The sequence below is a fragment of the Triturus cristatus genome, chromosome 8, assembly GCF_964204655.1.
Source record: "Triturus cristatus chromosome 8, aTriCri1.1, whole genome shotgun sequence".
Classification (NCBI taxonomy): Eukaryota; Metazoa; Chordata; class Amphibia; order Caudata; family Salamandridae; genus Triturus; species Triturus cristatus.
The window spans coordinates 1,268,247,747-1,268,265,151 of NC_140591.1; the positions used below are offsets into that span (position 1 = coordinate 1,268,247,747).

Sequence of the window (17,405 nt, forward strand, 5' to 3'; positions counted from 1 at the left end):
TTGATATACTTGCATCAATTGGATATTTTATCCCAATCAACCAACAAATTTATACTCTTGTCCAGACACACTGAACTCATCCTACTTCATGTTAGGGGGATAGGGGCTTCTCCCCCTGTTTCTGGGCCAGAAACAGCACAAGAACGATACATGCTTATTATATGATTAGTAAGGGATGGGGATCTTTTTCCCCTCACCTAAAACGCAACCATGAAATGAATATTGCCTTGATGGAAGGACCCTGTTGAATGGCAAGCTTCCAGTTAATGGACCTCTTGAGCTATGTATTTGCAGTTTAAATACATAAAAACTCCATTGTTCTGCTCAGCAGTCACGGAATTACATCAAAAGTGAAATTTGCCAGGACTTCTTCAAAGGCAGGACCAACGCAGGAGAAGGGCTGTTTCTTGTTGCAAGGCAGGTGTAAAGGGGAGCCTTAACACCTTTCATAGGGCTGACACTGCATCAATAATTATAAATACTGCACTATACTTACGTAGTGCACAATACGAAATGATGTCTTCCTAGCTTCTTATAACGGGTTCTATTGCTATTTTAAATCAACAGTGGTCATTTGATCAGTCATTTTTCTAAGGTAATAGAAAAGTATTTTAGCATAACACTTTTGCAGGTTGCTTTTACTAGGATAGAATTCCATTGGAAACCATCAATACTAAAAACAAACAGCCTACATCTTGTGATTATCTTTCAACCCCACAACTTTCCTTGATTTTAGACAGGTGCAGTCGGACACCAACCATGACCTCTACTTCTTTCTTGCTCGATGTTTCAGGGTAGTGTAATAATTACCTTCTCCGATTGTAATACTCCGAATGCCTGCCTTGTGAATGTTAGAGCAAAAACAATTTAAATGCAATTAACCATATATTGAAATCAGTTCCAATATTTATGAAGAATTTGAATCCAAAATTAAAGAAGAAATTGAAACTGACAGATGTTATGGCACACACTATAGTTAAAAAAGTATTCAAAATGAAAATCAAATGTGAAAATCAGATTAGAAAAAAAGGAGCGTTTCCTTCTTCAGATTCCAAAAGAAGTTTGAGAATTGACGCTAGCTACCTAGAACCAGCTAAAAACTACAAACAATTGCTCAAGTAAAGGAAGGTTTGGAGATAGATAATCAAAAAGTAAAACCTCAAAACTAGGATATATAGGAATATAGGTAAACAAATGGAATACTCTGCAAAGGATAAATATAAAAAGTAAGAACTGAGACCTAGAAAATACCATTAGTAAATCGAATTTGAAATTTACTAGTATTCTTTAGGGGGCAGACATTGATTTAAAGCTGTATCAATTAGAAAACCCCTTGATTACAGATAATAAAAGGCAACAAGGGAGCTTAGGGCCTCATTTAGAGTTTAGTCAGATCAGAGCACTGCCATGAATTGTGCTCCAGCACCATCAAACTTGCTGTTCTCCTATCTAAAGTAGAGTCAAGTGAACTGCAGTGCCAAGGACTGTAGACCTCACTTGGTTCCACCATTCAAAGCCCTTGACCTGATCATCTGTCGGCCACTTGGCCCCCAGGCCCCAACAATGTTCACCCAGCTCAATTTATGGCAAGGTGACTGTCATTGGTTTTCCATCACTGATAGAGAAAACTGTCAAAGGCACCTACGCACAAATAGAAAACTCCATGAGGGCCATGGCTATTTCTTTTTTTTTTTTACTTCAAAAAACTTCTGCTGTCAAACTTTTTGTTTAAGGAAAACAAAAAATGCTGAATAGGGCTAAAGAACACGGTGCACAGTAACCATTGTGTTCTGCCTTTATTGCAACCACTGCACCATCCTAGCCACTGAAGGCACTGTGATCCCCACCAGGCATACGCTATGCTGACAAGTGGCATACAACTGGTTGCCTGAACCTACAAGAAGTATTAATATTGAAAGAAATTCTTGGATGCAGTAATGAAGCAGGTAAGGAACATTGGCAAAATGTCTGATATATTAAAAAGGTGAACATTATTATAGATATCAAAGATGAAAAAGTGTAGCAATGGAGGTTGGAGAGAGAAAACAAAATTTTGCACATAAAACAGTTGCTGAGTATAGTTTTAGTGAGTTTGCCAGTGTAAAGCAAGATCCACCAAACTGCAAGCTGCCCAGTACTGGTAAGATCTACTTAAAGAGCGCTCCTGTCACAATCATTACAGATGCACCTGTGAGCAGAGAGGGTGGAGTCCTGGTTGGGAGTTGTTCATTCAGAAGTTGATCTCCTTCTTTCATGGCATCTTGCTCACAAAACTAAAATATGCTTAACCTTTAGTAATAATTGATTTGCTTACATCTAATATATTGTGATAAAAAAAGATATAGTCTATTGCAGCCAAGGAGAGCCTTAGAAGATGACTGAACAGTTCACTGGTATACTCTCAAATCCTTGGTAAAATTCAAATAGCCTCTCACATTCTACATTCCACATTAGCAAATTTACAATAATATAGCACAAAAAGTAGTAGAGGACGCAAATATATCCATCTAGGGTATAAAAGCACGCTTATTGCTTCTTCCTGATTTGCGCTTCTATTATGGGAGCACCTGTGTGCAGGCTATCTCATTACCCTTGTAGATGGAGAAATTATTACAGAACAGCATTATTTGTACAGAAAAACATGCTCATTTCCTGCTTCCATCAGCCATTATCAGCATCAAACCTATGGTTCAAATAGATCAAAAATCCAAAGTATACTGACAATCATATTTGACTTTGTCATGATTTGCTCTTTCTAGCCTAAACCCTCTAAGTAATGTTTTACATACGTCATATAGTTAATATCATACCACTTCCTTACACTGTTTCTGTGTTGAAGGCAAACAAGCACACAATATATCTTCTTTGGCATTTGTTCCATTGATTAAATCCTAGGAGGGTAGGTATTAGCTTCAGAATGATTACTGGTGGGATGTGGTCTGGGAGGTTGCAGCCGTATAGGGGGAATAAAGGGAGAGAACTAAAATATGTTCCACCAAGAAAATAACCTACCTTTAATAAGCATTTGACTGGTAAGGTCTGACAGTTAACTCTCTCAGCTGACTGTGGTTAAACCAAATATAGGTGTGAAGCAATGCTGCTATTACCAACATAGATGTAAATTAATTGTGAGAGAGATTTAGGGAGATAAACTAATAAAGGAATATGTCCCTTGTGAAACCACAGAGATGTAAGAGATTATAGACAGCATTTTTATTGGTAGTCAAAATATTGGATGTGTGGGGAATAAAAGCTAATTCCGGATCTTATCTGGCTCAGATGAGACCCAAAATATATGGGGATTATTATACTTGGGTAAATACAATTAATCATGAAGAAAAACTATATATATTCTCCCAATCTCTTTTTGCTTGAATAATTACCTCGTTTAAATAATTTCCTTAGGGAAAGTTATACGTCAAACACTACTGAATTCATTTTAAGAGATGCATATCTCTGAATACTTGCTGTGCTACAAGTCAAGAGATGGCATTACAGGGAAATATTTTGTACACAAAATTATCTCAATTCAATATAATATTTCTTTCTAAATAGCACCTCAGTAAAATAAAAGGAATCTGGGAATGCCGCTAATTCGAAGTGAAACTCATCTAAAATCTGATTAGCATTTATTTGTTTTTGGTGCAAAAGGCTAATGAGTGAAAAAGCATTCTAAGTGACCATCCCAGCACTTTCCTTGTTTCATGTACAGCTTTGTGATCTAAGCCTTCTCTCAAATATTCAACTGATTTCCAGTAAAACTCTGCAGTCCATCAAAAACAATTAGGTAAATTAGAACCTGCCAGTTTGCCAGGAGGCGGAGGCTATTGCCTCATCCAGACTTGTGAGGTCTGTCTGCCCTATTTAGAGATCCCAGTCTTTCCGGCGTAGATCTCTATGCTGTGAAGAGAGTTACCACTGTGGAAACTCCCTTGAGAGCACTGAAGGGTTGCCAAGTGGGCACAATCTTCAAGCTCCCAATTAGCGAACTTTTTTGGGGTTGAGAAAATTAACTCTCAAAACAAATGGGCCCAACAAGCAGGGAGTTGACCATGAAAATTGAGTGACAATCATCTTGCACGTACTAAGCTAGGGAGGCTGTCTCTTTGATGCTGCTTTCCAGGTGGCAACCAGGGCAGAGGTTTACACTGGAGAAGCCAGCGTAAACAAAGAGCACCCCCACTGTAATCAGTACAGAGTACCGCTGATTTACAGTGGTGTCCTGCTCCTTTGAACTTTAAATGAGACCATGAGTCAACTGCACCAGTGCACACAACATCATATTTCGAGTTTATCACTACATTGCAGGTGTTTATAGTACACGTTATCTTTCATTCATAAGACAAATGTAAATACAGACGTCATTTGAAGTACGAAAAATTACCTGCCTACGACGGTCCAGTGCTCAAGAGAATCAAAGCTCTCTCACAACAGTGTCCCTAAAAATGACCTTTGCTTTTTCATCAAACACAATTTGCAAATAGGAAAATAAACTGATAAATGAAACATTCAGTTAGGACATCACTTGACATTCAAAGGATATGCATGTGTTTCCAGTCTGTTACTTGGTTAGTAACATTAAATACTTTGATCACGTTGATAAAAGAAATTAAAGTTTTTTTAAAAAGGGAAATTTTCATTTGAGTACTATTTATCTTGTTTCTGAATGAAAGGTGCCATATATTATTTTTTATGTCCTACTGAGTGTTTGCATATAAGAAACCCTATTAAGGAATTTAGCCTTCAAGTCTTGTGTCCCCTCTCTGGGAAATGAGGAGATTGTCTAGCGTTAGTGGCAAGTGTTAAAAATCAAATCTATGAATGTGTATGATTTGGACTGAGGAGTATTTTTTAGCTTCCTGATATTTGTAGGGCTTTGTAAGAATAGATCAGAATTGGCAGAACGACTCGGGAAGTACTGTTCACAGCTGGTTTTTCTCTGTCAGCAATCACCCCTTCTTTTTGGGACCCCCAGGCAGCAAGTACATCAACAAGTGAAAGTCAGCCCTCGAAAAATAAGATACAAAAATTCTGCTGTTTGAAATGTCAGACTTTCAGTCTTAATGAAGTCGTCAAGCCATAGGCCTGAGAATTACCGAACAATAGTTAGGAAAACAGGGAGTGCCATTCTAGAAGGTTCTTGAGCAGAAAATTTGAGTGTGGGGGTTACATCAAAACCAAGTCATGCCCAAAACAACAAGACCCAGCTCAGGCGATTGCTTGAAGATTAAAACAAGGAGCCACCTGACCAAGTGGACAGTTTGAAGATCAAAAAACAAAAACCCTCCTACAGTTCTTTTATCATATAGATACAACGTTGGCTCCTTCTCTGTTGGGCATGTCTCAAAAATCCCCCTTTGCCAAGCTAGCTGGCACTGAGACTAGTGAAACTGTTGTCATTCTGTATCCCTGTGGTTGGCACCCTCATTTGCTGTTTTCTGAGTTGTGGTGACACCTTTCAGCAGTTTCTAGACATGTGACCTGTGTGTTTCATCCAGTTTTGTTGCCTTGCTTGTCAGACACTGTATCTGATATCATGAAATGTTTAGTGGAGTTTTCTCTTTGCTGGTCTGGGAGGTTGGTCATTGGCTTAGAAAAGATAAAATGGGCCATAAAGCAAAAAATATAACCAGGCCCCCCAATCCTCAGGTTTGGTCATTTAAAAAAACAGCTAGTAATCGAGTTAAAGGGGCCGCTCACATGCTTGGGCAACCAGTGATGCTGCACTTGCTGCACTATTGCCCTCTACACCATTGGCTAGCTATGGGAATGTTCCCTCCTGCATAATTTGTAAGATGCAATATCAAAAGTATTTATTCAACCCCTAAATCCTATCGAAAGGAAATAAAAAATACATGTTTGAATTCTGAACATTGAATAGACTAAATGTTGTTCTGTGGTCCCCCACTAAATCATTAGTGATTCCAGGTACCCCCACTGAGTCATTTTTGGAAGTCGAGGATCCTTGGTTTAGGCAGTCTCTATGATTTGAACCTCAAACTAATACACAAAAATAAGTATACAGATGCATATGCTCAAATATTGAAATATTTTGTGTTATCAAATATAGAAAAAGTTAACATTTTCAACTTTGCTTCTTTATTTGTATATACTCAATTATTTTTAATTTATTCCATTTATTATTATTTAATTTTGTAAAACTGTTGCGGATCCCTTGAGTAGGCTTCGCTGACCCCTAGGGATCCTTGAACCACAGGCTAAGATGCACTGGGATAGAACATAAAATGAACTCAAATTTTAGTGATTGTCTGCATTCAAGAACTATGGCGAACCAGCAACTATTTTCACCTTGGGCTTTGGATGGGTTTGCTTGCAGCATTCAGTGGCCTTCTCAAGCCTCGGAAAGGTTTCCGTTAAAAACCAATGATATTATCACATGGCTTTAGAGTAGTCTGATCTTCTTACAATGCAGACTTCCTAAAACATATAATACATACCTGGATGTGTAGACTTGGTAAGGCGTAATAGCCTATTAAGGGCTACATTGACATGATTCATGTGAAGCCCAACTACTGCTAGATGTACAAATCATGAGATTGGCTGAAATCGTGAAGCATTAACACGTTCTTGTTCAAGCGTGCTTCCATATAGAATTGCAGATTCTCCTTGCTCATATTGAAGGAGAGTTCTGATTATATTAAAGATAAAGCAGGTGAATATTATGCAGTCTCTCTTCTTGCTTTATTTTGTACAGCACTTAAAAGAACAGTCCAACTCCCATAATCATGTTACTCTGGGCAGGATGTTATTAACACAAACAAAACGCTGTAAGGGTGCCTTGGAAAGCATGATTGATCAGATTGCTCACATCGTCACCCTCTCTTTCCAAGAATGCCATGTGCTTGATGCATGGAAAACAGCCCAGGTCATCCCTTTGAAAAAAAAACCCAATACCCACATCTCCCAACTTCAAAATCTTCGTCCCATCTCCCTTCTTCCTTTTTGCTCAAAAGTAATGGAAAAAGTGGTCAACAGGCAACTCATGACATATCTAGAGGAGGAATCCCTTCTCCACCCCACCCAATCGGGGTTCAGAGCCGGCTACTCGACGGAGTCAGCCGTCCTCTATTCCACCGAATGCCTCAGACAGATGGTGGATGAAGGACAGACAGCAGCGTTGGTTTTATTAGACCTTAGTGCAGCTTTTGACACCGTGCTGCACACAACACTGCTGTCTCGCCTCTCCGACATGGGAGTGGAGGGATCCGCCCTTGCTTGGATAAAATCTTTCCTAGATAACAGGAGTTTCCAAATGTACTGCCCCCCTTTTAAATCTTCCCCCCGGAAGCTGAGCCATGGGGTTCCACAGGGCTCCAGCCTGAGCCCTACCTTGTTCAACCTCTATATGAAACCCCTGGCCCATATAGTCGAAGCTTTCGGGGTGGATATCGTCACGCATGCTGACGATTCCCAACTGATGATCAAGCTCACGCCTGATCACACGGAAGATGCCATTAACTTCTCCAAATGCCTGTCATCAGTAGCAACATGGATGAATAACAACTGCCTGCGCCTAAATGGCGATAAAACGGAACTTCTAGTCGTTGGAAAATCTCCAAATGCCTGGTCGCATATGTGGTGGCCCGCGGAACTGGGAAATTTTCCAACTCCCGTTGAATCTGTTAGAAACCTCGGAGTAATGATCGACTCTGATCTTTCTTTCAGGTCTCAGGTTAGCAAAGTTACAGGTAAGTGCTTCAGCACATTAAAAACCCTCCGAAAAGTCCTTGACCTGCTCCCCATCAACGCCAGAAAAACACTTGTCCATGCCTTAGTCACTCCCCACCTTGACTACGGCAACATTTTGCTTTTAGGTTTAAGTAAAAAAGGCTTGCACCGACTTCAGTGCGTACAAAACGCTGCTGCTCGCCTGGTACTTAACCTGCCCCGCAGAGCATCTGGGAAGAATGCTCTAACAAAACTTCACTGGCTACCGGTCAAGGAACGCATTGAATTCAAAACCCTATGTTTCACGCACCGCATCGCCCATGGCAAAGGCCCAAGATACTTGCAAAAGCTCCTCACTATTCACCGCCCCACCCGGAATCTGAGGTTGTCCGGAGCGATGCTGTTCAAACTCCCCCGCACTCGTAGAGCCAGAATAGGAGGACGTTCTTTCAGGAACCTGGCTCCCAGACACTGGAATGAACTACCGCTTGACCTCCGTATGGAACCTTCAGAAACCAGATTCCGTGCTAAACTTAAAACTCACCTGTTCCCACACAACTAACCTCCTCTTTTTCCCCCCCATCTCTTCTTCATTCTCTCAAACTCATTGCCTCTTGTGATATAGCATCAATCTAGCGCGGGGACACACTATTTTTAGTACAGCCAGGCGCTTTAGACATGGTTTTATTATTATTATTATTATTAAAAGACATCCCTATCTATAAATAGCAGTAGCCCATTCACCATTTTCTCTTTTCTTGATGGGTTTGAGTCTATAGTCAATGAACAAAAAGAAAAATTACAAACAGTAGCAGAAAAGAAAGAAACAGCTAGAATCTATTTGCTTTGGTCATTTGAGATTGGCACTAAAAGTAATCAAACACATGTATTACCATCAGCCAAAGGGGAGGGCTAACAAATAGAGGTGGTATTATATGCGCCTCATTTGCCTTTGCTAAAATCAAAACTCTCCTTCAATATTATCTTGGAGAATCTGCAATTTTAGTTCGAAAGAGGAGGCTCTGTTATGCAAGTTCAAATCCTTTGCATACACAATATTCTCAAAAATGTCCTCAGACCAAAAACACCTTAGAAACCATTGCACCCTTTGTATTGTGGGCCCCCGAACAATCTATTTCCACCCCTGCCAAGACCATTACACTTTTAACCCACTGACTACAGGTAGAAGAGAAGCCTTAAATGTCTTCTGCAAAGCAGTCAAAATTTGCAGATCCGATGTCCTCAAACTCTCTGTTATGTGTACATACTGCTTGAGACATCTGACCACACACAACATAGGTTGTAGCAGAAAGGCAATGAACTTAATGGAAGAAGAATCATTTTTGGTACATCTTGATATTGGTAAATGAACTCCCACTGAAGAAAAATGGGCAGTACAAATATGTAGCTTTCTAACTTCTGATACCCTTTGAAAATAAACCAAACATAACAACATTATAAGTTTTGCGGACAATAGTTTGAAGGATAACCTTTCATTGTCCTCCCATGATAGAAAAAGCCGTAGAACCACCTTTAAAACCCAAAATGTAGAACAACTTAGCTTAGATGGATATGTATACCTGATACCGTTCAATAATTTACGGACCAGCAGGTCCTACCCAAACAGTTTATCTTCAACTTTCTAATGGTCTGCTGATATAGCTGTTTTTTGTCCATTAACAGTTCTATAAGCATTCTGTCCCACTGCTAAGGATGCCAGAACATTTAGAACACCTGCGGAATCAGAAAAAATGGTGTCACTACCTCTTCCCACACACCATCCACTGGAGGTAACGCATGCTGACTTGTATGCCCTTGTTGTATCTTTCACCCAGTATGCCGTGATACAAGTGGAAGCTGTTTCAATAGGCCTCTCATGTCTGTGATCACCACAAATGGCTCCATTCTACCAGAGTGAGCCTGCCCTCCAAAACGAGGTTGTAAAACTGCTTGGGAAGGTCCTGTAACAGATTTGGAAAGGTTGGAATAAGAATTGGGCAATAGGGGAGGAGCCAAGATGGCGACCGGAGCAGACGCTTGAGCGCCCGGCTCCGCCGGCCCTTGGCCTCGGACTATCATCCTGATTCCTATCCTCGCCGATTTTCGAGGTGCAACGTGCGCGACGATGCGCTGACCGCGCCGCCGCTTTCCCGGAGTCTGAGCCCGCCCGGATGCCGGAGTTCTTGGGGCCTTTGTTTTCCGCGCTGGACCCCTGCTCTATTGTGGCCTTGGCCGGCCCCCTGGAAGCTCCGCAGTAACTGGACCCGCCGGCGCAAACCTGAGCCCCGCGGCCCCGATCCCGCCTCACACCACGGACTGTCGCCAGATGAGCCGGGGGAGTGACGCCCGGGCACCTCCTTCACCTTTCACCTGACGGGCTGGAGCCATAGGGTAAGCCCCGGTGTGGCGGGTCTCCTGCCCCGCTCTGTGGCCCGCGCTGTGGAAGGCTGCAGACCCCCTTCTTCTATTGCCAAGTCGGCTGCAAAGAGAGTCCGAGGGAGGGGAAGCGACTGTTGGCTTTCACCTGTTGCGGCGTAGACCTGCGGGGAATTGCCTCCTTGTTGGAACCCCCCCCCCTGGCCACTGTACCGTCCAGCGGTAAAACATGGCGTTGATTGCCTGCTCGCTGCTGGGGGGTGCTGCTCCGGTCTCGCCCGCTGCCCGCTGCGCCCTCCCTCTACCAGACTTCAGCTCCACAGTGCCGTCCCGGATTGCTGCCGATGTGGGGGCGCGGCTCCCGCTGACATGCGGCTCCGTTCTGGCTGCCTTGCGGGACTTTCATCTGCAATTGTGTGTTGGCTTGCAAACGCTGAGTGAGCGGTTCGACTCCATACTGTCGGCTGCGGGTCGTGAGCGCCCCGTTTGTCATCAACAAGACGTGGGTCTGCCAGTGCTTCTGTCCTTCTGCGGGGACGCAACAACTGTGCATAACCGTGCTACACTGGTGTCTGCATCAGGCTTTCCCGGCACCCAGGATCAATCGATCTCCTCCTCCATTGTGGACACTTTGTTTCCCCGTCCATTGCTGCCTGCTTTGTTGTTGCCTGCCTCACCGCGTCCGCAAGAGTATCCAGCTGAGCGACACCTGACGCCCTCGAGGAACCGTTCACGGTGGCCTACGGCTTCTTTTATGTGGAACTCCTGTACTTTACAGGCCAGGTCTGGATTTTCTATGGTGCACAAGGGGACCTCAATAGATGATCGGCGGCCATTTTGTGACTCTACTTCTCCAGCTTCTCCCAAGCGGCCATATTGTCTTTGTCTGCACGGGCTGCGGGGCCTTCATGTGGGGACTAGTCTAATCTTAAGCCCGCGATCGGGCCAGGGCTAGATTGATTTCTATCATCATGGTTTCTCGGATGGGCTAGACTGGGACTGGAACTGCTTGCATATGTTGTGCGCACTCGTCGCGATTTATCTGCCTTCACTTATATTGTTGTGACACGTTATCCTCACACGACCGCCTCTGGGTGTAGTGGGTTCCCAGTGTGTGGAGGCGTAGCTGGCCGGTGGTTTCGGGCGCTCCGAGGTTACGTGGGCTCCTCCCCTCTTTCTTTTTTGTTTTCTTATTATCTTTACTCTATTCCTACTTTCTCTCTTGTCTATATTTCGGGTTCATTGGGCGACAGGCACTATGCTGGGGGGGGGGGGTAGGCCGTAGCCTCCGCATTGGTGTAGGGTGGGGGGGTAATTTACTGTTTCTTTTTAGTTCTATGGGCCTTTTTCTTCTATGTCTCTGCGCTATGCTTGTTTCGATTCGGGGTCCGGGGGTGGGGTGGACTGAGTGGGGGCGGCTTTGGAGGGGTGCGTATTTACTCATGTGACTATCCTGTTATATAACTGCATCGCCTCACTGTCTGAGATTTTCTATGGCCGTTTTAATGCTGCTGCTGCTCTCCCGTGTGGTGAAGCCATCTCGCGGACTCGAATCTCCTTGGTTCTATCCTCTACTGACTTTTTCCTCGATAAAATTATTTTGAAAACCTTAAAATTAACCTTCACTTCTCCTTCCCCTGGTGTCAAAGATCTCTCCAGTGTATAACTCCTGAATCGTTGCGAATCTTGACCATTGATGCACAGGGGATGTAATGTTTGTCTTAGTGCTTAACCGTATTGTGGCCGGCCTGATGGTTGTAGGCCCGTATTTGTTCTGTTAATATGCACAAATAAAGGTTTTTAAAAAAAAAAAAAAAAAAAAAAAAGAATTGGGCAATAGACTGACAGTACTAGGAGTTAAGGGAATCAGGGCCGTATCCTCCACAATAGAGTTACCAATCGATCCTTACCAATTGTTTGTGGATCTGGGAAACACATCTTGGATTCATGAAATATTGTGGAAAAGCTTAAAGATTCACAATGGACAATCCTTAAGAAAAGCTCCCACTAGAGCTTCGGTTCCAGTAGGATCCAGTCTCCAGCTGTAAAATCTTTCTAACTGAGCTGTCGTGTAGGACACAAAGATGTCTATGCTGAAAGAATGCCATATCTTGTTCAGAGTGTGAATTACTTGGAGACCCCGACACCACTTGCTGCTGTAATATGGTGCCCTTGACTACCAATCCGCAACAGCATTGCTCGGTCCCGGAAGGTATTCTGCACCCAGGAATATTTTTCTTTAGAATACATTTCCCAAGGGACTGAGCTAGACTCACTAATAGCTTTGATCTTGTTCCTCCCAGTCGCTTCATGTACCTGACCGCTGTCATGTTGTTCATGCGAACGAGGGTCACATATTTGCAAAGTTATAGACCGCAAAATGAGCCTACAAGAATCTATAAACAACTTATGTGCATTAGAAATTCCTTCTTGGACCATTCTCCTCCAGTCAAGTAACCGCCACATCTTGCGCCCAGCCCTCCAGATTTGCATCTAATTCTAAGACAAGATCAAGATCTGTAGTAAAGATGGTTTGCCCATTTATTGTGTCCACATGGCTTACTTAGCCACCACCTTAGCTCCTCTTTTGTCTCATAGTCTAAAGGGACAGTTTGTGAGTATTCTAGAACTTTTGGAAGGTTTTGCATCTTCAAGTGCTGGAGAGCCCTGTAATGAAGGGGTCCTAGAAAACTCACCTGAAACGAGGATGAGAGCAGGCGAACAAGCCTCACCATCGGGAGGAGAGAAATCTGATGTTGTAACAATGAGACCCTCAACTCCTTTATCACCTTTAACTCTGCTGCTGACAACAGACACACCTTCCAGTCCCCAGAAAGAAAATTTTCTTTCAGGCATATGATAGTCTTCGTTTTGAAATGGCATTACACAACAAATCAGTTGAGCTCCCTCAAATGTATTACTAGCCACCTTTTTTTGTTCTTTTTTTGCACTAGCAAGATGTTGCTGATGGAACTCTTAGGGTGTAAGCAGCATGGTTCTATAGCCCCCTTCAATAACAACTCCTGTATCTCTGCGGTGACTAGATTCCAATCTTCATGAGAAAAAATGTATTGGCAAAGGCAACCTGGTCTGTATTGGGGTTACATAGAATCCTATTTGAATACCCATTGGCCTTTTGATGTTAAACCTTGCTGTTAAACAAAAAGAGCTAACCTTCCTCCTTCTGTCACACGGGGAGGGGACATTACACTTACCTTAAGTTCCACTTCCCCCGCTTTGCTTAACCTCTGATGATGACAAACATCCTCTACTTCTTCATTATAGGAATAATATTGGGCTTGAGTATTCATACTGCTCATGGCAAAAGGGTCTGTAGAAGTCCCCCCCGGCTGGCGAAACTACCATCATATCCACCAGCCCTGTGAGAGACCTGGCTAAAAACACGGGCCAGGGATTATTGTGCCTTACCCAGAGAGGAAAAGGTCTGAATGTACCGCACAATTTCTTTAATAAATTGATCCTCAAAGAGAGACCTTTGAGAATCGATGTTAATATCTGAGCCTGCTAGTCCCCAAGTTTGGGATCAATACACAACAACAGTCCCTTCAAACGAAAGTCCTGCATTTGCATTCCCAAGTAGATCACCCTTTGGCCTCAATCAGAAATGGTTTTTGGGCCTAATTGACACCCTGACTTCTTCTCTTCTTCAGCAGCATGCAAAATACAGGAAACAAGACCCAGGTTATTCAATCATTTATGTTGGCATGATGCTCATACCTTATTCACATCTTTTCTAGGGTCCTTCCCACCTTTGCTTAAATATTTTACAATTTTAGCATCTAATGCTGTAGTTATGGTCGCTTTCTCAGACATTACCTATCAATATAGTAGCAGTGGGAACAAAATAACCACACTATTCCCCCACTAAATATGGTCAGTATTATTTAATAATCAAGTGAGGGGTGGTGCTGCAACAGACTTCACTCCTGCTACTACAGAGTGTCAAAGATGTAAATTGCTAGTCCCAATCTGAAAGAATCGGCTGTGTCTGGAGCACCCACTTTACAATATATAGCAAACAAGGCTCTGAAAGTAGTAACATTTATTCAAGTATGAACTTCAATTGAACAAAGCAATATATATATCAACAAGGCCCAATGTTTCAGAATACAACAAAATAAGACAGATACATGTTTCCAGCTGTAACTACTGCAACTACACTGCTCGGTTTGGCTGGGGATTCTTACAACCCCAGACTGTCTTGCATACCTTTCCAGTACAGTTGGAGGACGTCCTACTATTTTTGTATGTAATCACAACAGGAATTGGTTGCTTAGTGTCATGATTTAATATAATGAATAGCACACCTCAGTACTTAGTGGACTTTCTACTAGAAAGTAGCTGTTCTATTTCCAGTCCTTTGTTGCAATTTCTAATCTGTAACTCGCCAGTTGCCATCGAAACACGTGTTGGCTGTTCCTATCACATGTATCAGGCATGGATGATTCTCCTGATGCCATTTTCTATTCTTTGACTAAGTAGAACACGTAACGAAAGACTTTGGAAGATCTTTGTACTTCTCATAATTGTGTTGCATATAGAAGTATTGCACGCTGTTTTATGTCAGCTGGAACGCTTGTATCTTTCTTATTTTGTTGTATTCTAAAGCTTTCTCAGATATTATTATTGGCCTTGGGCACTCCAACCCATTTTAGATCCAACTCTCCTGTCCACTGACCTTTTTGTCCTGGACCTAATGTATTTATCAATAACCAGCAGAGAAGACCACTCTGCTGATTTGAATGCTGTCTCAACAATGGTAGTACCACATTTATCCCAAAAAACAATATGAGTCTTATCACCAGTTTCCATCTTTTTCAGGACATTAATACCATCATCAAGATTATCTTAATAATTGCCATATTATTCATCAAAAGTCTGTGAACATAGAACATTTTAGGGCCTCTTACGTGTGCCTCCCATATTACCTACATAGGATTTTGCCCCATGGATATCAAATCATTATCTTCCTGCGGAATTTAACCGCCACCAAATTCATCTCCCTCATACCCATAAGGGGAAACATCATTTTTGTTCATCATTTTATTGCTGTCATGGCTATATAATTCCCCTTGTTGTGAATATAACCTGCTATTCCCAGGAATTAAAGAGCTTGTAACATCAGCCTCCACAGAATTTTCTATACCTGTGGCCACACGTCTAAATGATGAAGAGATCACTTTATGAATAACATTTGAAACTAAATTGTCTAATTCTTCACAAAGGTTTAACTTAAAAACTTCATCCTCCTCATTATTAACACTGCAGTCAACAATTTTAAACAGCAAACAGGCAATTAATCTCCACAATATATTCTTTGAACTAGCACACAGAAAAAGGTTTGTTACATTAAATGGCATTCTCATAAATACAGGCAGCTGCTTTCATAAACACGTCCCCATGCACATGTCTGCCTTGTAGCAAATATAATATGTCTGACCATGAAATAAATGCAGGCAAAACTCCCCAGCAGCCTTATGCTGCTACAATGTAATTGCTCACACATGGCCTTAAATATACAAAAAAGCCACAGCACCTGAAACAAAGTCAATTATCACACAAAGCAGCTTTTGTGAAATAGACACAAAACAAAGTAACAATTTCCAAAGAAGCCTTCAAAATAAACACCTGCTTGACATTGACCTAAAGAAGTCAAAACTTCAGTTTAAACCCCAAACAAACAATACATTTACAGTAAATTACAATCTAAAGTAAAACAACTGCTTTTTGTAATGCACTTATTTCCAGCAGCAGGAAAAGAGGAAAAGGTATGTGGCTACTGCTATTTGTAGGCGAGGATGTCCTTTGTTTGCATTACAAACGTCCAGCCCAGGGGAGCAAGTTTTGGGGAGTTGTCATGTTCTTGTAAGTGCTGTACAAAATAAAGCAGGAAGAAAGACTGCATAATAGAGCTTCCTGTCAAAAAATCTATTTTTTAGGTAAACCTAACTATCTATGTGTATATATGTATACTTGTTACTATCAAACCCAAATACCCGAAACAAATATGTTTCACTCAAGTAAGATTGGTCCTTTTTAACTGATGATTGAACTTTCAAAAAGATGCAGATTACATGCAACGAGTAGCTAAGTGAAATCTTTAGATGCTGATGCAGGACCTCTCCAGCAACAATGGGTTTCCGGGTATTAACTGAATGTCTTTTCACAAAACATGGCTAATTTACAATATGAAAATAAGTTTGAAGATTGCTCCATTTTATGTTTATCTACTGCATAGAAATTAGTAATACTAATCACTCTTCTTTAGTATCCGGATGTATTTGAAAGTGCCGTGATATTTCTAACTATTTAACTGACTGATCTCCATGCTATCTTGCAATATCACAAGAATTGTTGTCCAGATCACTTCGCCTGATAAAAATATACAGTTTATGAAAACATGTTTGCTAGTAAAATCTGTTCATATGTGCACCCGTTTATTTTAATCACTCGTGTTGGATAGACTAGCGAAACTGGCTTCCATTTGCAGCAATAGCACCACGAGTGATACCTTTATATTTTTTTCTTGATTTTGGAACTGGCAGATAGGGGGCGTGTAAACAAACACAGCCATTCTAACAGTGACTGTCTGTCTCTTTCCAAGTAAACCTTTTGAAGATGATGCTTTGCTAATGGTTTTCGGAACATATTAGTTCTTTTACACCAACACTCATCAATCTTAAATCACCCTTTAGGCCAGTCTTGCGTCCACTAAGTCAGATGGATGCTCGACAACAAACAACTGCCAATCAATGAAGAGGATTTTTTTTTTTAGAAAGCAGACTTGTGGACTTTGTCACCATTTCTTAATGTTTGATTTTTGCAGGATCACTTTATGCAGACAACACATTTCCTGAAGACAAAAAGGACGACACAGTGCTGCCAGGCCAAGAGTACACCTACGTGTGGGATATCTCAGAGGCCATTGGTCCTAGAGAAGAGGACCCTGTTTGTCTCACTTACAGCTACTACTCTCATGAGAACATGGTGAAGGATTACAATTCAGGACTGATTGGAGCTTTGTTGATATGCAAAAAAGGTAACTTATTCTTATGACGCATCTCATCTCAGGAATTTTCCCTTTTGTCTCTTTGGGTTAATGAGGTCTTCCTCAGGGCAAGGCCGAGTTACCTTTCATTACACTGTGACCATCCTTAGGAGTGGAGCAACGAACACTTGTCACAAATTGAAATGGCTGAAAAAGTGCTGAACTTCTTTTGGCCGCTTTTGTTCTTAGCAGCCACATATGGAAAGACCCATGCGTTCCTTTGTAAGTAACCGGCATCCTTCGCTCAGCATCCCGTCAGTCGTTATGCACT

The 17,405-nt window shown here is 41.9% G+C and overlaps 1 protein-coding gene across 1 annotated transcript in view; it reads left to right on the plus strand.

The window, feature by feature from the left end:
• F5 (coagulation factor V) overlaps positions 1-17,405 on the plus strand; it is a 582,702-nt gene that overhangs the window by 128,836 nt on the left and 436,461 nt on the right. Inside the window, exon 4 of the mRNA XM_085622982.1 lies at positions 16,913-17,125. Coding sequence (XP_085479108.1) covers positions 16,913-17,125 — 213 coding nt within the window. The remainder of the gene's footprint in view (positions 1-16,912; positions 17,126-17,405) is intronic.